Source organism: Carcharodon carcharias, chromosome 2, assembly GCF_017639515.1.
Source record: "Carcharodon carcharias isolate sCarCar2 chromosome 2, sCarCar2.pri, whole genome shotgun sequence".
NCBI lineage: Eukaryota > Metazoa > Chordata > Chondrichthyes > Lamniformes > Lamnidae > Carcharodon > Carcharodon carcharias.
This window is the reverse complement of record NC_054468.1, coordinates 60,724,436-60,747,925: the sequence shown is the minus strand read 5'-3', so window position 1 is coordinate 60,747,925 and position 23,490 is coordinate 60,724,436. Positions and strand designations below refer to the sequence as shown.

At 45.4% G+C, this 23,490-nt stretch overlaps 1 protein-coding gene across 12 annotated transcripts in view; it reads right to left on the bottom strand.

Moving 5' to 3' along the window:
• The window catches only part of si (sucrase-isomaltase (alpha-glucosidase)), a 243,278-nt gene that overhangs the window by 112,526 nt on the left and 107,262 nt on the right, over positions 1 to 23,490 (bottom strand). For 9 of the 12 annotated variants that reach the window (XM_041216425.1, XM_041216411.1, XM_041216418.1 and 6 more), the window contains 9 exons: positions 20,655 to 20,786; positions 19,635 to 19,751; positions 11,439 to 11,552; positions 11,237 to 11,321; positions 9,153 to 9,270; positions 7,311 to 7,482; positions 6,946 to 7,062; positions 6,632 to 6,786; positions 3,788 to 3,872 (listed from right to left, as the gene is read on the bottom strand). In XM_041216425.1, coding sequence (XP_041072359.1) covers positions 3,788 to 3,872; positions 6,632 to 6,786; positions 6,946 to 7,062; positions 7,311 to 7,482; positions 9,153 to 9,270; positions 11,237 to 11,321; positions 11,439 to 11,552; positions 19,635 to 19,751; positions 20,655 to 20,786 — 1,095 coding nt within the window. The remainder of the gene's footprint in view (positions 1 to 3,787; positions 3,873 to 6,631; positions 6,787 to 6,945; positions 7,063 to 7,310; positions 7,483 to 9,152; positions 9,271 to 11,236; positions 11,322 to 11,438; positions 11,553 to 19,634; positions 19,752 to 20,654; positions 20,787 to 23,490) is intronic. The other 3 variants (XM_041216467.1, XM_041216478.1, XM_041216488.1) reach the window with 3 other exon arrangements.

Sequence of the window (23,490 nt, the reverse complement as noted above, 5' to 3'; positions counted from 1 at the left end):
AGGACAGGCACAGACACAAGGGGCGCGGGGCCAAGAGGTGGACCAAGGCTGAAGGGGCCGCAGAAGATGCCACTATCCTGTTGCCAGGCAGTGAAGCAGTTATGTCTGAGGTGCAATGCCGAAGGTGGCTCCATCTCTCAAGGGAGACAGTCAACTATATCTGTCAGATGATTGGGCCCGAGATCTCTGCTAACTGTGTGGGTGGACACCCCATGCCAATGGCTCTGAAGGTCACAGCTGCCTTCAACTTCTATGACTGGCTCCTTCCAGTGGTTAGTGGGTGATCTTTGCAGTGTCTCCCAATCAGCTGTCCACACTTGTGTCAGGTAGGTTACAGGTGCTCTGTTCAGCCGTGCACTTACCTTCATCCAATTCAGTTGGGATCAGCCAAGTCAGGCACAGCAAGCCAGAGGCTTTGTGGCCATTGCTGGCTCCCCCAGCATCCAGGGTGCAATAGACTGTACACATGGCCATTAAGGCACCAGCAGGTGAGCCCAGTGCCTTTGTTAACAGGAAGGGCTTCCACTCCATGAATGTGCAGATAGTGTGTGATCACAGGATGCTGATTCTACAAGTCTGTGCAAGCTACCCAGGCAGCTCCCATGGCGCCTACATCCTCAGAAGCTGAGAGGTACAATAGGAGCCATGCCTCAAGAGCTGTAGTGTGGTGGAGAGAACCATCTGTCTTCTCAAGATGCCCTTCCGATGCCTGGACCACCCAGGGGGCGTTCTCCAGTGCTCCCAGATCGTTTGTCGGTGATAGTGGTTGCATGCTGCGTTCTTCACAATCTTGCGCTGGAAAGGGGGATTGCAGTGGATGATGAAGACCATAAGACATTGGAGCAGAAATTAGGCCATTCGGCCCATCGTGTCTGCTCTGCCATTCCATCATGGCTGATAAGTTTCTCAACCCCATTCTCCCGCCTTCTCCCCATAACCTTTGATTCCCTTACCAATCAAGAACCTATCTATCTCGGTCTTAAATACACTCAATGACCTGGCCTCCACAGCCTTCTGTGGCAATTAATTCCATAGATTCACCACTATCTGGCGAAAGAAGTTTCTCCTCATCTCTGTTCCAAAAGGTCTTCCCTTTACTCTGAGGCTGCGCCCTCGGGTCCTAGCCTTTCCTACTAATGGAAACATCTTCCCCACGTCCACTCTATCCGGGCCTTTCAGTATTCTGTAAGTTTCAATCAGATCCCCCCTCATCCTTCTAAACTCCATCGAGTATAGGCCCAGAGTCCTCAAACGTTCCTCACATGTTAAACCTTTCGTTCCTGGGATCATTCTCATGAACCTCCTCTGGACCCACTCCAAGGCCAGCACATCCTTCCTGAGATACGGGGCCCAAAATTGCTCACAATATTCTAAATGTGGTCGGACCAGACCTTTATAAAGCCTCAGCAGCACATCCCTGCTTTTATATTCCAGTCCTCTCGAAATAAATGCCAACATTGTATTTGCCTTCCTAACTACTGACTCAACCTGCAAGTTAACCTTAAGAGAATCCTGGACTAGGACTCCCAAGTCCCTCTGCACTCCAGATTTCTGAATTCTCTCCCCAGTTAGAAAATAGTCTATGCCTCTATTCTTCCTACCAAAGTGCATGACCTCACACTTTCCCACGTTGTATTCCATCTGTCACTTCTTTGCCCATTCTCCTAACATGTCCAAATCCTTCTGCAGCCTCCCCGCCTCCTCAATACTACCTGTCCCTCCACCTATCTTTGTATCATCTGAAAACTTAGCCAGGATGCCCTCAGTTCCTTCATCTAGATCATTTATGTATAAAATGAAAAGTTGTGGTCCCAACATTGACCCCTGCGGAACTCCACTAGTCACCGACTCCACTAGATGTTGACACAGTGGCTGCGGCGGCACATGATGAGTCTAGCAATGAGTCCAAGGATGAACATGCACAAGGAAATGTTGACCCGGGCATACTGCAGGGAGGCAGGGACACCTGGGAGGCTTTAATCCAACAAACCTTCAGCTAGCACACCACTATTGGACCTCCAGGACAAGCCTGGGCTGTATGCTCCATTCTCGACACCTAAGTGCAAAATCTGCCAGATTAGGAACAGTAACTAAGGGCCTTGTTAATAAAGCTGAATGTCCAACAAAGCTCCCATTACATTTTTGGAAACCATCCACATTCAGAAGAAAAGAGGCACCCTCAGCCATGGTGACATATCTGAATTTAATATGTCAAGCAAACAAAGCTATGCAAAAAAAAGACAATAGTGTTACAAATCAGAACAAATCATAAGGACCTCATCTCCAGCCAACATAAAAGCAGCAGTGAAAAACCCTAAGGTGCCTTATGTTTTTGTTTCCGGGTGCTGCATCTTGGTGCTGCCCCAGCGCTTGGAGTGGCATCTGAGACAGCCTGCTGACTCTGCTGTCCTGTTGGCCTCGATGACCTTGATGGTTGTCCTCTAGTGCATGGAGCATGTGCTGGCCCCACCTGGGAGGGGGCTGCCATCTTCCCAGTTGTTGCAGCCTCACTGGATACTATGGTTACTGGGACAGGGGTGGAGGAGCTGCCGCCTTCATCCGGAGTGACCTGAGAGGTGCCCACAGAGCCAACAGGTAGCTGCTGCGCTCACGTGAGGTCACTTCAGAACTCCCTGATCACCATGGATGGATGGGCACCCAGCTGGGAAACTTGATGGCCAGACCATCTCCCACACTGGCAATGACCAGCTGAGGTCATTACTGATGTGAGGGCTTGCTGGTCAGAGCGCATCCCCAGAAAGCCCTGACGGGTCTCCTGGAGGGGCCTCTCAATGAGAGTCGCCACTCTCTCCATGGAAGATGCATGGCGCTCGGACATGTGGCTCATTGCTTTGCCGATCGTCCGCGTATACTCCTCCACCACGGACAGCAAGCCAAGTACAGCCTCATGTATCTCACCTACCCTCTGGCCTGACCTGTCCCCATGGCCCACCCAACGGACTTGCATGTTCATTGCCCCTCTGCACAACCCTTCACCCAGCCATCGAGAGCAGCCTTTCCGAGGCTGCCAGGGCCTTCCTTTATGCAGGCTACTGGGTCATCATTGGACCTGGCAGCCTGAGCACACCCGCTGCCGCCCACCCACTCCCACTGTGCACAGGACTTGTGAAGTACGCTGGGCGGGCCTTAACTGGCTCACCCGGGTAAAATGGCGGCATGGACCCAATCGCGAGTGGTGATCAATTTTAGATCACATAACCCACAGATAAATAAGCTCATTTGCTCCATCTTAATTCCTGAATCCAGAGCAGGTCATACATTCACTTTGCTGCATCTGGATGTTCCTCAAATGTTTCCATCAGTCTATCCATCATTAAATTATTGAGGGTAGGCACAAAGTAAAGGCTAGGTTACCACTCATTGGGAACACCAGAGAAATTGGAGGGCAAGTAATTCATACCAGTCTTGCTTAATTCTGAGAAGAACCATACAGAACAATAACAACCAGGCCTGGAATAGGTTGTCTACCTGCTTTCTTAGCTAGGGAATAACAAATGGCTTAAGAGATCTAAAAGAGTGAGGTAAACAGCTAAATAAAAGAAAAAAAACATACAGGTAAAATCATATTAAATTCAGTGAAACTGACTAGTTATTAATGGCATAGTATACAATGAAATGTTTAATAAGAATTTTTTACATTGTACATTTTGGTATTTGAAAAATCAACGTTACTCATATTCTACAATACTGGAGTAGCAAAGGTTTTGTTGTTATTAAGTTACTGATAGCTGTACATATTTTAAAAATGGTAGTTTAATTAACTTACAGGGTCCAACACAGGAGTGATAAGAAGAGCAGGGCCCCATAGAAACTGACGGTCGACAGCCCATGTTGCACTGTCTGAAGGAAACCTTGTAAAAGATAAAACGATTTATGCATTTGGATGTAGTTGCACTTGAATGGTGTGTTATGGATGAACATGCTGGAAAACGGAACTTGCTACTTTATCCCTAATTGCAGCAGTTAACTACAATGGAACAAGCAATACGGAACCAAACTGCTTCTACATTTTCTGATAAGCTAGTATAATAAAGCTTGTGTCAGAAGCACACAGCCTATTTTGCCAACAAGAATAATTAATACTTATACAGTATATTTAATATAGCAAAATCTTGCAAGGCACTACACAGTTGAGGGAGAGACAGTCCGGCCCAAGAAGAAGTGGGAAGTAGTTGAAGGTGCTGTCAAAGAGAACGGCTTCAGGGAAGATTTTAAATGTAACAAGACAAATAGGTTTAGGGAGAGAGTTCCAGAGTGTGGGAAGTTGTATGAAGACTATGTCAGTAAAAATAAAATGGGGAGGAATGTGAGAGTACTGGAAGGATTAAGCAGTGAAAGGAATTTGAGGAGGTCACAAATGTAGGGGTGAGACTGTGATGTGATTTGAAGATGAGGAGATTTTAAAATGAATGCACCAAGGGACAGATATCATAGGAGGGTTGTGTGGGGGATCCTGGGGAGGGGATGGGGGATGGAAGAATCAAAGTGAAAAGTGAGTAGAATTTTAGGAAGGAAGGGAACAAAGTGAACTCTTGGTGAGTTGGAAGTGGCAAAGAGAGGAGGCAACTGGAAAAGTTGAATCTGGAGGTGAAAAATGCATGATTGACAGTTTGACTGGAGTGCCATTGAGATAGAAGCAGAGCTGAGAATATTTCAGGGGTGAAAGTAAGCAGTCCTGTTACGGACTCAGTGTGGAGTTTGAAGTTCAGTTCAGGGTCAAACAAAATACACTGTAAAGCTGAGCTTATGTAGGCGTTCAGGGATAGGTTTGAGATCACAGTCTAGGGTGGTGAATGGCTAGTGAGAGACAAATAGAACAATTTTGCTGATGTTAAGTTGTAAAATATTATAGCTGCTCTACAAATTATAGGTCATACTGTCCCAACAGCAAAGTGAAATAAGGCTGATGGTGGAGAAATAAATAAGGGCATCATCAGTAAAACTTCAGATGGACACTGATCATTTCAGAAAGGAATGCACATAAAAGGAGCATGAAAGCACCATGAATGGAATCATTGGGGCACGCTGGAGGTAATTGTTATGAATGGGAGGAGAAGCCATTACAGAAGGTTGATGGTATTAAGGCAGATAAAATGAGTCCTTTACAGGTGACTGACATTCAAGAATGATGCAGGAGGTTATTGTGATCTATTGTCTCAAAAGCTGCAGAGAAGTTGAATAGGAGGGTGGGAGTTAATTCACTTGAATGCAAAGAAAGTTGTTGACTTTGATAAATTCTATGCGGATTATGGAAGATAGTTTGCAAGGACATAGGTACAGTTGACTTATTTCACACCAGGAGGTTAGGCAGAGATGGTATTTGGAAAAGACGAAGGGCAGGCTATTTTAGGAGCTGGATAGTTAACGCAGTTCTAAAAATGGGGTTAAGTTGATAATGGTCTTCCTGCCTGGCGGTGGGTGAAGAGCCATGCCTTGTGGGCAACCCCTATCCCTGTGGCCTGGTTGTGAGGGGGTGGGGAGGGGGCCTCCTATTGGCAAACTATTGGTAGCGGAGGGACCTGCTAGCTGCAAAGGCTGTCCACATGGGAAAACCCCCACATGTCCTTTAAACTGACCCCCATTCTCCCTCACCTAAGCTAATTTTCCTCCAGGGCTCCAGCTATGATCCTGCTCCTGGGCCCTGCTGCAGTACTGGTGGCCACCCACTCCTGGTAACACTGCTGGTACTGGAGGACTAGCAGCCTATGATTGGTTGGCACTCTAAAGCGGCACATCTACCTTGAAAATGCTGAGGAGCCATCGCTGCAACTATTAAATTCCACCCCATATTTCTATAGCATTTTAGGATATGAGCAACTCAATAGCAGGAATCAGTAATGCAGATCAAGTTTGCTTATTGGTAACTGGATCAATTCTGCTCAGACTTGTTTTGTTTGTGATTCCTAGCTAAGGTGTGTGGAAGAGAAAGTATCCATCTATTTGGTATATGTTAAAGTAAGTTCCAGATGTGTAGGAAGCATGCTATAATGACAAACTGCACAAATCTCATCCACGCATGTCCTATTCATGAACTTTACCCTGAACAGTTAATTTCCTTGCCATTTTACGACACCCCACCAACATTTTCCAATGTCTTTTTCAGTATCTTGAAACCCAAATATTGTGCAATGTTTTTCATCTATCAGCTGAGAAAGGTAGTTTCTTCCTAGATTTTTGACAATTCCATCTTACACTGCTTGCTGGAAGGTTTGCAATAATAGCCTGATGTGATTTCCTGTGGGGAGCATTTGGCCTTTCACACATCATCCTGAGATGACATGGTTCAGATCATATGGGTGTCAGATAATATTTGGTGTGAAAAACCAGATCAATTGGAAAATCAAACTAATGAGCAATCCATTCGGCCAAATTCACACTGATTAGACTTAGGTGGATTTCATCTTCCATCTTCTCCTTAAATTAATTTCAATGGAAATCATTCATTCAAGATCAAACTTTTTAAGCAGAGAGAATGAGATAAGATGCGCTGACATTTCAATGCACAAAAATTCAATGTCTTGCCAGTGAATTCATTTCACTAGTACGAGCTGATAATATGTTGATATGGTTTTGATACTTATCAGAATTCATGATTTTCTAAAGAACTTACTCATGAAGCAGCGGTCGGACTACAGTGTCACCATAGACATTAGCCTTGTGAAACAGTGTGTAAAGGTAAGGAAGCAATGTGTACCGAATATTCAGGTAATGTTTGGAACTGTTCACTAAAAGAGAGTTTTCACCATAAGAAGCAGGATCTTGAGGCTAAAAAATAAGATTTACAAAAGAAAGAATTTTGATACCATAATTATAAATAAAATCCAACCATACACTACACTAATTAATGAGTCAATAGATATTTTTCATGATTTGCATTTTCTGCTATTGCAATTAAATATTCATTATCAACTTATGAGAACTCACTTTATATCCCTCAGCATTGTGGTTCCTACAAAATGGATAAAACGCTCCAACCTGCATCCATCTCCTACAAAGTTCTTCAGTTGAATTATCAAAGAAACCACAAATGTCTGCTCCTACCTGTTGAAAGGAAATATAATTGTGATTCTATTCGTACATCAAATGATTGTGGTTGTTCAACTTCTGTAAGCAGCTAAGCTCGACTCCATTAAATAAATCTTTGTTTTGACTGGCATCATGTAATCTTAATAATACATGCCAAATATTACACAGAAGAGATTTGTCATTAAAACTTGCAGACAACCAGATGAATGTTACTTTTATGGTTTTCAATACCAACTTGGAAATGTATTCTTAAATCAACTTACATATGGAAAACCAAAGAGATTAAACTCTAGCATTCCTGGAATTGCCCACTTGATGTCATTCCAGTTTGCTGCATTATCTCCCAGCCAGTGTCCTGTGTACTTTCCTGACCCAGCAAAAGTTGATCGAGAAAGAATAATGCTTCGATTTCCAGGGAACACGTTGTTAATTACTCTGAGCAAATGGGCAAAGAAAAGAGAGAAAGAAAAATTGATAGGTGTTTATTTTTATTACAGAACTTTATTGTTCTTTTGCTCTGCATCAAATTCAGTTTGAGGAACTCTCTAAAGCCAACTTATATGATTATTTTTCTTTCCATTCTGCCAGTAACTGCTGGAGTGAATGCTGGCTTTTTAAAATATATGAAGTACATAAGTTAGGGCAGAATTTCAGATAACGCAATGAGCAATTTAAAGTTCCAAAATGAAAAAGAGTACAGTTCAAAAGCACAACCTGTTTGATTACAATGCTGCTAATGTTCCAGTTTCTTTCATATGGTTAAAAAAGCTTACCTGCCCTTAATTGGCAAAATAGTGTTTTAAAAATAGCACAGTGCATGCAGGTAATACTGGTGTCCATATTATATAGGATGCACATATTGTTTTTGAAATTACAAATCATGATAAATCAAACAAAGGAGAAGTTAGCAAGATATTCTTGTGTAACATGTCATTAGGATATGGAAATTACTTAAGAGGTGACAAAAGTATTTACATTAATTTTTAAAAGGGAAATGATTTAGTATTGAAACAAAAAGGATATGAGAAAAGGATAGGAGAATATGACAAGGTGACAAGCTTCTTCAGAGAAATGCTCTAACAATCATAAGTCAAACAGCTTTCTTCTGTGCTGTAGAATTCTATGCTTCTATGATAAAATTGGCTGTTGTAACCACATGATGTCCTAGGAAGATAAATCCTGACTTTTCAATCACTTTCAGCACCCTTTACTATCAAATATTGGATCCTTGGTTAAGGTAGCTATGAAATTATCCAGTTAATGGTGCATCCTTCTCATAATTCAAACACATACAAAAGCAAATACTAAGCTGACACATCTAATACAGAATGCTGAATGCATGAATGAAGCAGTAATGTAAGGAGTTTTGTGTGAGGCAGATTTTTAACATGTTGCCTTGTTATAAAACTGGAAATGTAGATCAGCTTCCCATTATACAAACCATCTGATTTTCTTCACATTGATTTGAATAGAAACAACTATTAGGTGGCTTCTACAATGGGTGGTTGATCCCCAACACCAATTTTATAGTTCAGCCGCAAGATGAAAATCTATCACAAGGTCTGGGCACAATCAGAAAAGCAGAGCATTGGGATTGAACCTTTCAAATCTTGTGATAGTGTTTATGAGTTTTCATGCAGCAGAAGAATAAAATCATTGACAAACTTTCACACTTCAATGCTGACTCACTTCAACATATTGAAATGTCTGGGTATTGGACCCCTTACCTGGCATCCCAAAATCTGGAAGGGCCAAAAAGCAGCTACATTCAAAGCCGGAGGGGTACTTCCAGTACGCTGTGCATTCAGATGGCGGCACACTGATCCCCTGCTCTTTAGGCATGGCCTTATTTATTTGATGTCAGGATTAACAGCGCAGAAGCTGGCTTGGTCTATACCTCATCCCTTCCCTGTCCCAGCTGGGTCTGGCTCGGCAGAGAAATCAGCTCGGCTTTAATTTTCAGTTAAATATTATCCAATTCCCCCGCATGCACCACCTGACTCCTCCCAGACCCAAACCCAGAAAATCCCTTTACCTGGCACACGTCCAGTCCCAAAGTCCCCAGAATAGAGGTCTGTACCTGTACTCCTACATTTAACACTTACTGTTCAGTTGCAAGTATCATAGAGTGTCCATAAAGACTATGAAGATCATAATGCATTCCCCCAGTCTGTTTGGCATCCATGCAAAGGGTCTTAGAGTACATCAGTTTATCTAGAATCCCTTCAAAAGAAAATATTTTATTATATGGATGTTGATTTCCAAAGATATAAAGATTGTACATATTACTTTGGCACATGCTTCACCTAAAGTTCTGTGGCAACAGCTAAAGAATTATAGTGCAAATTCCTTTGTGTATGGATTTTGTCCCATAAACTTAATTTTATTGTGATATGTATCAAGATTTTTCCCTGCAGATTAGGATCCCTCACTCTCAAGTCTCAAAACTAAATCCCAGGTGACAATGCAGAGAAATAAGTAAATATTCCCCACATAATTTTCTCCATCAGCAGTAATTCAAAGGATAAAAAGTGATTCTGGAAGTTGACATTTACTTAAGACAGGGGTCCCAAAACATGGGTCATGACTCCAATGGGGCAGAAATTTTGGGGTTTGCAAGCTCTAAGGCCATAAAGAACACACTCGACTTTTTTTTTCTGGCTCAAAGTTCATTGGAAGGGGAGGGAGTTTAGCACAGTGGTCGGCATCATGCCCACATGTCTCATTAGGTGTAGTGTGTAAAATAACATTTTCACAAGATCTAAAAACACATGATTTTCCTATGTTCAAAGTGTGCACTTTAATAATTAAATAGAGAAGCCGACTATCCTGCTGTTTTGTTTCATTTTGGCACTGCCTAGTCCCCACTCAACAACAAAAGTCACCCTCACTGCTCAACAACTGAAGGCCACCCTCCTCACCACTCACCACCCCCCCCACACACACTCAATAACTCCCACACCCCTCAAATTCTCACTGGGGCCACACCAAACCTGAAGCATTAAAACTTAGTTAGAACTTCAAGCCAGACAAAAAAATTCACGGAAGACACTGAAGCAACAAATCTTCATTCCCTACCTCTCCCAACAAGCTTCAAGCAGGAAAAAAAATATCAGGTGCACCCATGGCAAAATCTGAGGCTGCTTGTGTGAAACTTGTTCGCTTCCCCCCAGCTTCCAATGAACTGCAAACCGGGGAGAAAATCAGATACAGGTATCATGGGACCTCGGAGCCTGCACCAGGACTTTCCCTTCAGAGTCTATCTCCACATTATAGTCTTGGAGCTCGCAACCCCAAAATCTCATCCATCATCACTCACAGTTTGGGAACCCCTGACCTGGAGGGGTGGGGTCTTGACTGATAGGCCGCGGGGAGGCCAGGGTTGGGGGGTGGGTTTACGGTAGTAAGGCCAGGAAGGAAGCAGCCCTTAAGTGGGCAATAATTGGCAACTTAAGAGTCTCAATTGGGGCAACGGTGGGTGGGCTGCCTTAGGTCTCACCTGATTCACATAAAATTGTGGACATGTAATGGGTAGGTGGGAGAGCAGTGGGAAGGTTATCCAGGGATTTTTACGGGCCCCCCACCTGCAAGCCCACTGATGGGGAACCATAAAATTCTGCTCATTGGTATAGAATGACAGGAATATAAAAATTTCCGAAACAAAACATGCAAGCTATGAAACTAAGCTTCATAGCACAGCCAGTGCAAGCTGCTACAGCAGCCCCACAGTCTATAAATGATACAATGGTACTTCCAATGTGTCCTATGGTTTCCCATGCTGGGAAAGTTGCTAGTTCAAATGTATGTGCAAAGGTTGTGTGTCCCTGAAGTATCAAGAGTGGCCGGATCGTGATGTCAAACATTCTGACTGAAACAAAGACAGGACATTCTGAAAAAACTCAACAGGTCTAGCAGCATCTGTGGGTGTGAAGAAGGGTCATACGGACTCGAAAAGTTAACTCTGTTTCTCTCTCCACAGATGCTGAGTTTTCCAGCATTTTCTGTTTTTGCTTCAGATTTCCATTATCTGCAGTATTTTGCTTTTATCATAGTTATTCCAGCTGATTTGAACACATCTTTGAAACATGGACCAGCAGGTCCTGGGAACATCCATGCTAATCACTCACAGATTAACATTGCACTGTTGTAGTCCAAAAAAAAACTCATTTCATTGAAAAATTAAACTTACTTGGAATGAAAGGGGGATAGTTCCATTGATTCTTAACACATCCTTTTATCGAACCTTTCTTGAAACTTGACACCTCATTCATATCCTGTAAATGAGAGATATAGCAAAATATAATACATATATTCACAAAGCTTTACAATTAGACTTCATAAACAGAGTAAAATAAATAAAGATTAACAAATAAGATAAAAATGGAACATACAATCCAAAGTCCGTCATATTTAATTTTTTGGTGGAATTTTGCACATTCCTCCACCCACCAGTTAATGCACTGAGGGTTTGTGTAGTCAGGGAAGACAGTTTCACCTGGCCAAACCTAAATGATAGGAGAAAACAAAACAGCAATGTATGTTATTCATAGATCGTGAAAGTTCCATAAAAATATTCTATACAATAAAGGAAAAACAATGCTATGAATCAGAACAACCACCAAACTTAAACTGAAGCAACTTCTAATTTATAAGCCCATTTTTAATAGGTGGGTCTTGAAATCATTTGGTAATATGGGGTGGAATTGTCCCAGATTTGCACCAAGTGTGGAAGTGGGTGGGGAGAATGATGTTTTACCCGCCAGCCAAAATAGCAGCTTCTCATGCCACATCGTCCCAAACTAGCCGCATTAATTATGCATTCCTGGGAAACTTACTGTTTCGATGGAGGACAGGCTCTCATTTGCCCACCACGTCATCATTTCGCCACTTCATCACACTGGGGATAACATTTAAAATGCAGCCGCGTACACACCTCTCAGTGCTTCCAGCCCACACGGAAGACAGGGTGGCCCCAAAAGACAAAAGGGCTGCAGCTCCCCGCACCCCCCCCCCCCGATTTAGTGACGCGTCCCTCGAGCACCTTTTGGATGCTGTGGAGGCCTGGTCCTCTACCACAGCTCTGGCCGCAGGAGGGACAGTAGCATGACTAATCTGGCCTGGCATGGGAGACGGTAGCAGCGGTGGTCAGCGCCAACGCCCTGCAAAAGAGGATAGCCACCCAGTGCAGAAAGAGGATGAATGATCTCCTCTGTTCTGCCAAGGTAAGTCACTCTTCTCATCATTCTCAACTCTCTCACTCACAAACCCATCACACATCCACAGGGATCTCACTCACTGCCAGTTCAAGAGACATCATTATCCACTCTCTCACAACACCTTCATTGTCCTCGTCCCATCCATAGGACCACTCACCACCTACACATGCCAGGCATACTTATCATCTGGCCTGGCAGGCTTGCACTCTCTCCATCTCTATTCATGCAAGGCAAGCTGACGCACAACAGGGAGAGGTCACTTACTGATGGAGGGATGCCTGACATCAAGGTCCTCATGGACGTTGAAAATAGAGCCATTTAACTGGCCAACAAGGAGAGGATCTTGACCATTCCTGTGCTGACAGTGGGGTCATAGGTGCTCTAGCAACTGAGGGTCCAGCAATGCAACATTCATCAGACAACCATGCTGTGAGTGATGTGTCCTCTTTCACAGGCTACTGCCGTGCACTATGTATCTCTCCTTGCTTTCGCAGGCACATCTGGGAAACTGCCAAGAGTGTCCACGACCCAGGGCCTCCAATCAAGCCCCGAGGGAAGCTCAGAAGAGGAATCTGCTGAAACCCTCCCCGAAGTCCTGTCACAGTGCTCACCCACACCCTCCACCAGCGCAGAGACACACAGCTCGGTGGGACGTAGCTTTAGAGTAGTCTTGGGATCACAATATGGTGAACACAGCGCACTGTCTGATCCACAGCAGGTGGCGGCAGGAACTTCCCAGGTTCCCAGCACTTGGAGGACTGCTGGAGGCCAGAAATCTGCTGAGTTCGAGTCAGATGACGAGCTTCTGGACTCAGTCATGTCACAGTTGCTGGGGAGCTGCAAAGGCAAGCTCGGGAACATCAGGAAGGATGTCCATTGCACTCCTCAGATTGCAAGGCATGATGGAGCAGTCTATTCGCCTTCAGTCTGAGGTGATAGCGCCAGCCTGCCAATACACCAAGGTCAATACTGGTAGGATGACGGCCACCATGGAGACCTTGGTCCAGGGCATTGCTCCTGCACTCATGCGCGGGCTGAACTCCATCGCTGACGCCATAGTTGGCCTCCAACAGTGTGTATGTGAGAGGGGTGCAGGGCAGCCTGCTAGCCTTCTCCTCAAGGAGTCAGCCAGGGGCCCTCGAGCATCCATAGAGAGGAGCAACAGTAGGTGTAACCCCTGGGGCCATCCATCCAAGTGGCTCTGGGAGTGTCTGGCCCATCTGAGTACCATCGCCACACAGCAGGACTGCGAAAGCAGGCTGGGGCCCTCCAGGTCTCATCTCTCCAGAGGACGCCCACCAAGGTCATCAGAGACAACAGGACATAGCAGTCAGCCGGCTGCCTCTACCTCCTCTGTGGAGGACCAAGAAGTAGCAGCAGAGTTAAAAATGTTATTAAGATGTAACTCTTTTAGAGTTAAAACAATTAAACTAAATTAACAAAATGAAGGACAAATCAAGCACAGCCCCTAATTCAGGTCAGCTGTAAAACTAAGGACAAAGTTTAAAGGAAACTTACAAACATTAAACCAAAATGTGATTAAAGGGTTCAATAAAACACCCCAGTCCCCGCAGTGCCCACCAAGCACGGAACGCCTCGAGAGTGCTGGCAGACACCGCGTACTCCCTCTCCAGGGACACCCAGCCACGAACGTAGCCGCGGAAGAGGGACAAACAATCGGGCGGGACTCCCCCTTCGATTGCCTGCTGCCTGGACCTGTTAATGGCCAACCTGGCCAGGCCCAGGAACAGGTTCACGAGGAGGTCCTCCTCCTTCCCGACCCCCTTCCGCACCGGGTGTCCATAGATCAGGAGCGTGAGGCTGAAGTGCAAACAAAACATTAATAAAAGGTTTTTTAAATAACTAAAAAGGGAGTGTAGCCTACCATACCCTACATAAGCGTGGTCCACGGACTCCACAAGACCACAAAAAGGGCAGGTGTCCTGGGAGTCTGTGAACCTATGCATTCTACGATTATAAGGGACTGCTGCATGCAACACCCTCCAACCCAAGTCCCCGATAGAAAGGGGGAGGACACCTCCGTAAAGGGCCTCCCATTGGGGGCCTCCGCCGCCGGACGGCAACAAGGCACACCAGGGCGTGTCCGGGCAGCGGACAAGGGCGAGAAAATGAAAGGTGTGCAGCAGCAGTCCGTACAGAAAGCTCCTCCACGCCGTGCCAAATGGCACAGAGGGCATGTCCCCAAGGCGGCTCATATTGTGGGGCACCAGCACCCGAGGGAGGGTTCGGGGCTTGGGGCCAATGTGGATTTCCGTCCGAACAGGGGAACGTGCAGCAGGACGACCACCGCGCACCTGGGCCACCTCGAGATCTAAAATTACCTCGGGTAGAATTTAAATTCCACCAACAGCAGCCATGGGATTTGAATCCATGTCACCAGTATTAGTGCGGATCACTGGATTATAGGGCCAGTGACAATACCATTATGTCACCATCTCCCCCATAAATTCCACCAACTGCTCCGCAATGGGATATGAACCCCTGTCCCCAGAGCATTAGCCTGGGCCTCTGCATTGCTAGCTCAGTGTTCTTACCACTATGCCTCTGCATCCCATAAGGTGTAACTCTTTTTTTTTGAGTCAAAACAATTAAACTAAATTAACAAAATTAGGATAAATCAAGCACAGCCCCTAATTCAGGTCAGCTGTAAAACCAAGGACAAAGTTTAAAGGAAACTTACAAACGTTAAACCAAAATGTGATTAAGGGGGTCAATAAAACACCCAAGTCCCCGCGGTGCCCACCGAGCATGGAAGGCCACGAGAGTGCTGGCAGACAACGCGTGCTCCCTCTCCAAGGGCACCCGGCTGCGAACATAGCCGCGGAAGAGGGACAAACAATCGAGCAGGACTCCCCCATCGATTGCCCGCTGCCTGGACCTGTTAATGGCCAACTTGGCAAGGCCCAGGAGCAGGTTCACGAGGAGGTCCTCCTCCTTCCCGACCCCCTTCCGCACCAGGTGCCCATAGATGAGGAGCGTGGGGCTGAAGTGCAAACAAAACATTAATAAAAGGTTTTTTAAATAACTAAAAAGGGAGTGTAGCCTACCACACCCTATATAAGCGTGGTCCACGGACTCCACAAGACCACAAAAAGGGCAGGTGTCCTGGGAGTTCATGAACCTACACATTCTACGATTATAAGGGACTGCTGCATGCAACACTCTCCAACCCAGGTCCCCGATAGAAAGGGGGAGGACACCTCCGTAGAGGGCCTCCCATCGGGGGCCTCCGCCGCCGGACGGCAACAAGGGTGAGAAAATGGAAGGTGTGCAGCAGCAGTCCGTACAGAAAGCTCCTCCACACCGTGCCAAATGGCATACAGGGCATGTCCCCGAGGCGGCTCATATTGTGGGGCACCAGCACCCGAGGGACGGGTCGGGGCTTGGGGCCAATGTGGAATTCCGTCCGAACAGGGGAACGTTCAGCAGGAAGACCAGCGCACACCTGGGCCACCTCGAGACCTAAAATTACCTCGGGTAGAATTTAAATTCCACCAGCAGCAGCCATGGGATTTGAATCCATGTCACCAGTATTAGTGTGGATCACTGGATTATAGGGCCAGTGACAATACCATTATGTCACTATCTCCCCCATAAATTCCACCAACTGCTCTGCAGTGGGATATGAACGCCGGTCCCCAGAGCATTAGCCTGGGCCTCTGCATTGCTAGCTCAGTGTTCTTACCACTATGCCTCTGCATCCCATAACTCTTTTGAGTTAAACAATTAAACTAAATTAACAAAATGAAGGACAAATCAAGCACAGCCCCTAATTCAGGTCAGCTGTAAAACTAAAGACTAAGCTTAAAGGAAACTTACAAACGTTAAACCAAAATGTGATTAAGGGGGTCAATAAAGCACCCCAGTCCCCGCGGTGCCCAAAAGTCTGTGCAATCTGGCCTCATAACGTGGGTTGGAGAATCACATCAGCGATTCCAGGCAGAACTTCTGCAACATCACCGCATTAAGGTTGAAACAGTTGATAATCTAACGATGAAGGTGGGATTCGAACCCTCACTTTAAAACACAATGGATAACCAGTCCATCATCTTAACCTATAGGCCAGCGAGTCTCCCATAAGATGTAACTCTTTTGAGTACAAACCCATTTCCATCTGTTTCAGATGAAGTTACATTGTTTCATAGTTTGTCATTGTGAGATTTGAACTCTTGATCTTGGGGTTACAAACCCAGTCCCATAACCACTTGGCTATTTAGGCCAAGCCAAGGGTACAGGTGTTAATCACTTGTACATAATGTTCACTATTGTAAATAAACTCCCAATAATGTCTCCCTGCTTACGGCTTCTTGTTTTGATGAGCAATGTTCTTGTTACTAAGATGTGAAAACTTTCTGCACAAGATAAAGGCAGGAGTCTCAGTCCAAGGCCTTTCCCTATGCTTTCTGCAGCTTTCAGACCAAAGCGATGGTCCAGCTTCACACTCACTGGACACATTAGTGATGCCTGCACCTCGACAGTGCTTGTCATTGCTGCCAGAATCTCGTGGGCAGGTATCACAGAGTTCTGTCACTTTCTCTGTGTGCTCTCAGCACCTTTTACGTGGGGCTGGCCCCTATCTCTTCAGCATCTGTGATCAGTGACGCTGTACTCCTGAGGGGCTCAGGAGCTGAAAGCGGACAAACGATCTGATGCTTTAAAGTTTCATGGCTGCGTCTCCACAATACAACCCTGATTGCAGAGCGTAAGTGAGCTGTCCTCAGACAGACAGTAGTCAGGCATTCTCAGAGGCTATGTGAAGATATATGGAGTGTCCTCACTGCATTTTGTCATCATCTTCCAGCAATCAAGCGACTATTAGAGCCTCCAGTGTCTCAATGTCAGGAGCATTATCACAGAGGGTATGTGTGCTGCCATAAGACTGGAGTCAAATGTTCATAGATGCAACGTGAGGATTCGTGATGTCTCCTCACTGCATGTTGTCATCATCCTCTACAAATCTAGCAGCAATGAGGTCCTCCCGAGCATGCCTGCCTTGTCTGGCCAGTGCAATGGCCTCATCACCATCACTGTTGCCTTCAAGAACCTCCTCACCTTCATCCCCATCGACGTCCCCCTCATTGGAGCAGACTCCAGCTCCTCCTCAGTCAGCTCCTCTCCCCGTTGCAGCGCCAGGTTATAAAGGGTGCAGCAGGTGACAACGATGCGTGACACCGTCTGTGGACTATATTGCAGGGCTCCACCAGACCAGACCAGGCACTGGGGCCTCATTTTCAGCATCCTGATGATTTGCTCCCCCAAGTTGTGAGTTGTAGCATGAGCCTCGTTATACTTTTGTTCTGCTGCAGTCTGAGGCCGCCGCACAGATGTCCTGAGCCATATCCTATGCAGGTAGCCCTTGTCCCCTAGGATCCAACCTTGCTACCTCTGTGGAACTTGGAACATGTCAAGGATCTGTGACCAACTGAGAATGTAGGAGTCATGGACACTCCCTGGAAACCATGCGCAGGACTGCAACGTGCATTTGTGGTGGTCGCACACCAGCTGCACATTCAGCGAACAGAAGCCCTTGTGGTTGACATAGTTGACCCCTTGTTGAGATGGAGATCTAAGCACCACGTGAGTGCAGTTGATTGCACTTGCAACTGTGGGAAACCCGAGATCTAGGCAAATCCAATCATTCGCATCCTGGCTCTCTTGGCCCCAGGCAAATGCACAAAGTTGTGTGCCCTTGCGAAGATGGAACCCTGGTGTAAAAATTCAGTGCCGTGGTCATTTTATGGGCCATTGGCAGTGGATGCTGTCCACGTTCTCGTGGCGCCAAATCCTGCAGTATCTGGCAGAAGAGACTGACCAATTCCCTAGATATGTGCAGTCTTCAGTGACACTGGTTGTCGGTCAACTGCATGGATGAAAGGTGGCGTCTATAGACCCTGGGTCTAGCTAGGCACCAACCAACAATGGCTTGCTGTGGTTCTTCAGTGGTGAGTGCAGGAGTCTCAACTGCCCCTCCTTCCTGAGGGTGCTGTCCTTCCTCTGTGTAGCCAGGTACCTCCATCACTCTCCGAAGTCTCTACTCTCTGTATACCACGAGGCATAGAGCTAGTTCAACAGGCTCCATGCTCCTGATGTACTCCTCCTGCAGCATGGGTTAGCTTGGGTATACTAAGAACCTCTTTGGTTAAGTCTGAAGGCCCCATAAAGCATCCTGGAGAGTTCTGGCCACCAAGTTGGATGACCAGAGCTTAATGTGCTGCATGGCTGCCCCACCCACCTCCGGCCTATTCCACATGGCCAATTGGTGGCAGCTTTGCCCAGTGGACTGCATGCTGTGCTCTCAGCTCAGGCACAGGCATTCTCCTAACTCGCACTGCAAGGCTGCACTGTTAGCTTAAACCTTGGGGGAGACTGTTCCAAATCAGAATGATAACATTGCAAGAGGCTGTGAGCACCTCCACCAGTGACTGCTCCATGGCCAACTTTAGCAAGCCGATTGTACAATGTGCCCAGTTGCCCAACTGTTCTGCAGTCCACTAAAACGCTCATCACTTGTGCCTGAGGGGTGAAAAGCTCTGGAGCATTTGGTGGTACTTTCATGCCTCTGCATTGATTGTGTGGACAGATAAGCTAGAGGCCCGATTCCAAGCATGTCAATGTGGCTGCACTTGAACTGTCCCAGCTGCAGAGGAATGGTCACTTTATACAAGCTTTCCCTAATGCATGGCTGCTTCTCTTCCTCCCACCCTGCATGTACTTGTGTGCACTACCTTTAGCTGCAGAACAGCCCTTCTTCCCATCCCCAAGTCGTCTCAATTGCAGGGCAGCCCTTGCACACCACCCACCCCCTGCCCCCTCACCCCCCACCACACCCCCAAAGCGCCTCAACTTTGAAGTCCAACAGTGACCTGTACAAGCGCTGTGCAACGTTACTGTGCACTCACCTCCATGTTCCCCTCAGAGTGCAGCCTGCCAAGTGCATGCCTTATCTATGCTATTGTGAAAGACGTTGGTGTGCAATTATGCCGATGTGAGAGGTTAGGGAAGCGGATAATTTCGGCAGTCTAGCCTTATAATAAATTGCAGATGTAGTATAATGAGGCTCCTGACATCCGATGGAAACATGGCCCGCCATCGACGGGCTGAGCAGACAATTGCAAACTGGTTTCACGATGTTGTGAAACCGATTTCTGGCCTTCTTGCCATATTGTCCGCTCATGCCGCCAAGCACAGCCTATGCCAATATTCCATTCATGTAATGTATCAAAAAATAACAATGAAATATTCTAGTCAATATCTCCATTCCTCCTTTTACAGTTCAGCATTTTCAGATTTTATTTTTTCAAGTATTAGCATTACCTACCATACACACAAGATATAGATTATTTCAGTTACCTCTCCTAAAAGGGGTGTCTTTCCATCAGATTCATTGATCCATGCTCCCATTTGTGTGCCTTTATCAAAAGAATGGTAGGAACCATTTATAAGCCTCTGAGTGCTAATGGCTGGATCCTGGGTTTTAAAAAGAACAAAAGTTGTAAAGCCAACTCACAAAAACCTTCATTGCCTGCATTTCCAAGAAATCTTTTTTTATTTAAATTTGGCCTCAGGCTGCAGGTGATGCTGGGAGGGCAATGTCTATTACCCAATCCGAGTTGCCCCGATGTTTCTTTCCCTGAAGGACATTAGTGAAGCAGTTATATTTTTATGACATAAAAACAAAAAAACTGCGGATGCTGGAAATCCAAAACAAAAACAGAATTACCTGGAAAAACTCAGCAGGTCTGGCAGCATCGGCGGAGAAGAAAAGAGTTGACGTTTCGAGTCCTCATGACCCTTCGACAGAACTTGAGTTCGAGTCCACCCCTGGACTCGAACTCAAGTTCTGTCGAAGGGTCATGAGGACTCGAAACGTCAACTCTTTTCTTCTCCGCCGATGCTGCCAGACCTGCTGAGTTTTTCCATATTTTTATGACAACCTGGCAGCTTTCATAATGTTAGTCCACAAATTTATTAAAAATTAACTTCATTACTTTTGTTGGAATTTGAACTCAACACCTTTGGTTTACTAGTCTGGTACTAAATCCCCTATGTTGTCATACTAAATTGCGATTTTATGTGCTGGATCACTTTTAATACAGTTCTATTCCAAGGTCACAAATGAGCAATTTTGATTTTAACATCAGAAATACAACAATTGACAAGCTGCCTGATTGTCATCTGTCTTGTGATGTTTTAAAATATTATTTTTTCATTAGTATTTATTCTTTGTGCTCTATTTTCATCTAACGGCATGACAAACAATCATAACATGGTGATAAAAGATTTCCTTACTTTTTAAATCTGTTCATTGTAATATTATAATATTTTTAAGTGATCAAAATGAAAAGGAAACAGCATGATTATGGAACTTACCAAAATGATGATGTATCTCTGCCCATGATTATGTAAATCATGAGCAAATTGAGGTAGGTTACGGAATTTGACCAAGTCATAAGTAAAATCCTTTTTATTTTCCATATAGTCAATATCAGTGATCTGGACATCCTAAACAATTTTAATTAAACATCAGTTGGTCCATATTCAATAAGATGGAAAACAAACATAGCTAGAATTATTTGCAAAAATAGACATTGACACTGGATCAAGATCTTCACTGTTTTTAATTGCTATTCTCCATAGTTTCATTATTTTAATAAGCTTTCCATGGACATGTCAGAAATATTCTTTTCTGAAATAACCAGTTTATTGATGATATTTAAAATGGCATTCATACCATACTTTGCTTTTACTTTACATATCAACCATTTCCATGGCCTCGCTAAGTGAGAACACGAGTTCTCACTATAGAAACTAGGTTACGGGAACACAAGTAAGACTTCCATGATCAACAGATGATGGAGATTTTCATCATGTACAAACCCAAGTCTCAGAGGTGAAACGTTAACATGATAATCAGCTATACCACCTCAAAAAAATAGTCTTGTTGTTAAGACTCAATACATTCAAGTATCAAGATTTTTACAAATATATTCTAATATTGCGATTAGAGTTGAATAAAGGTTCTAAGTAAGTGATTACCTGAATAAAAGTTCTGGGTAAGTGATTTATTCAAAGCAATTTCAATAAAGAGCTTTATTTTTATATTTCATTTTATCAGCAATATGCCAGAAACACAATGGTCTTCCCCACCACCAGATCAAATGGACAAAATCTGTAAGTTTTATCCAAGAACTTTTGAAGTTCTATCTTTTGCTGATAAGATGAATTATAAAAATAAACTACTTTATATTTATTTCATTGCATGAAAACAGAAAAAGAAATCCCACAGACTGGTTAAGCCACTGTCCATTGCAAACAGGTCTGCTTATACACATTAAATATCTACATAGAGCTGTGGTTGGTTTCTAAAGTCCAGATGTGTTAATTGTATATCAATTGAGCGTTTAATTATACTCAGTGGTACGCATTAACTGGGGATTCACTTGTGCTCCTATATAGAGCAGATTGCCCCTCTTCCACGGCTATGTTCGCAGCCAGGTATCCTTGGAGAGGGAACATACAATGTCCTCCGGCACGATCGAGATATTCTATGCCTGGTGGGCACCAGTGGTCTGGGGTGCTTTATCGACCCTTTCAATCACATTTTAATGTGATGTTTGTAAGTTGCCTTTAAGACTTTGTCTTCCTTTTTGCAGTATACCTTTAAGGGGCTGCCATTTATTTTGTCCCTCGTATTGTTGATTTGGTTTACTTGATTTAATTAAAAGAATAAAGAGCAAACTGAATTGGTTGTTGGATTTGAAGGCACATTTATAATGTGTGTCTCTGTAAACAAAGCATGTAAGGAATAGATTTGCATTCCACCCTTCACTGCCTGATTATTTATTGTAGAACTACAATTAAATTTTTGGTCAACAGAGACAGAAGGCAGAAATCACATATACCATGTTTAAGACCAAACCATAGATCTTGATTGGGAGTGGAGTGGAGAAATATAAATTAGGCCAGGACTTGAGCAGGGAAACAAGTAGGCCAGGAGGGGAGTGGAGAAACAAGCAGACCAGGATCAGAGCAGCGAAACAAGCAGACCGGGATCAGAATGGAGAAACAAGCAGACCGGGATCAGAGCAGCGAAACAAGCAGACCGGGATCAGAGCAGCGAAACAAGCAGACCGGGATCAGAGCAGCGAAACAAGCAGACCGGGATCAGAGCAGCGAAACAAGCAGACCGGGATCAGAGCAGCGAAACAAGCAGACCGGGATCAGAGCAGCGAAACAAGCAGACCGGGATCAGAGCAGCGAAACAAGCAGACCGGGATCAGAGCAGCGAAACAAGCAGACCGGGATCAGAGCGGAGGAACAAGCAGACCGGGATCAGAGCGGAGGAACAAGCAGACCGGGATCTGAGTGGAGGAACAAGCAGACCGGGATCAGAGCGGAGGAACAAGCAGACCGGGATCAGAGCGGAGGAACAAGCAGACCGGGATCAGAGCGGAGGAACAAGCAGACCGGGATCAGAGCGGAGGAACAAGCAGACCGGGATCAGAGCGGAGAAACAAGCAGACCGGGATCAGAGCGGAGGAACAAGCAGACCGGGATCAGAGCGGAGGAACAAGCAGACCGGGATCAGAGCGGAGGAACAAGCAGACCGGGATCAGAGCGGAGAAACAAGCAGACCGGGATCAGAGCGGAGAAACAAGCAGACCGGGATCAGAGCGGAGAAACAAGCAGACCGGGATCAGAGCGGAGAAACAAGCAGACCGGGATCAGAGCGGAGAAACAAGCAGACCGGGATCAGAGCGGAGAAACGAGCAGACCGGGATCAGAGCGGAGAAACGAGCAGACCGGGATCAGAGCGGAGAAACAAGCAGACCGGGATCAGAGCGGAGAAACAAGCAGACCTGGATCAGAGCGGAGAAACAAGCAGACCTGGGTTAGAGCGGAGAAACAAGCAGACCGGGATCTGAGCGGAGGAACAAGCACACCAGGATCAGAGCGGAGAAACAAGCAGACCGGGATCAGAGCGGAGAAACAAGCAGACCGGGATCAGAGTGGAGAAACAAGCAGACCGGGATCAGAGCGGAGAAACAAGCAGACCGGGATCAGAACGGAGAAACAAGCAGACCAGGATCAGAACGGAGAAACAAGCAGACCGGGATCAGAGCGGAGAACAAGCAGACCGGGATCAGAGCAGAGAAACAAGCAGACCTGGGTTAGAGTGGAGAAACAAGCAGACCGGGATCAGAGC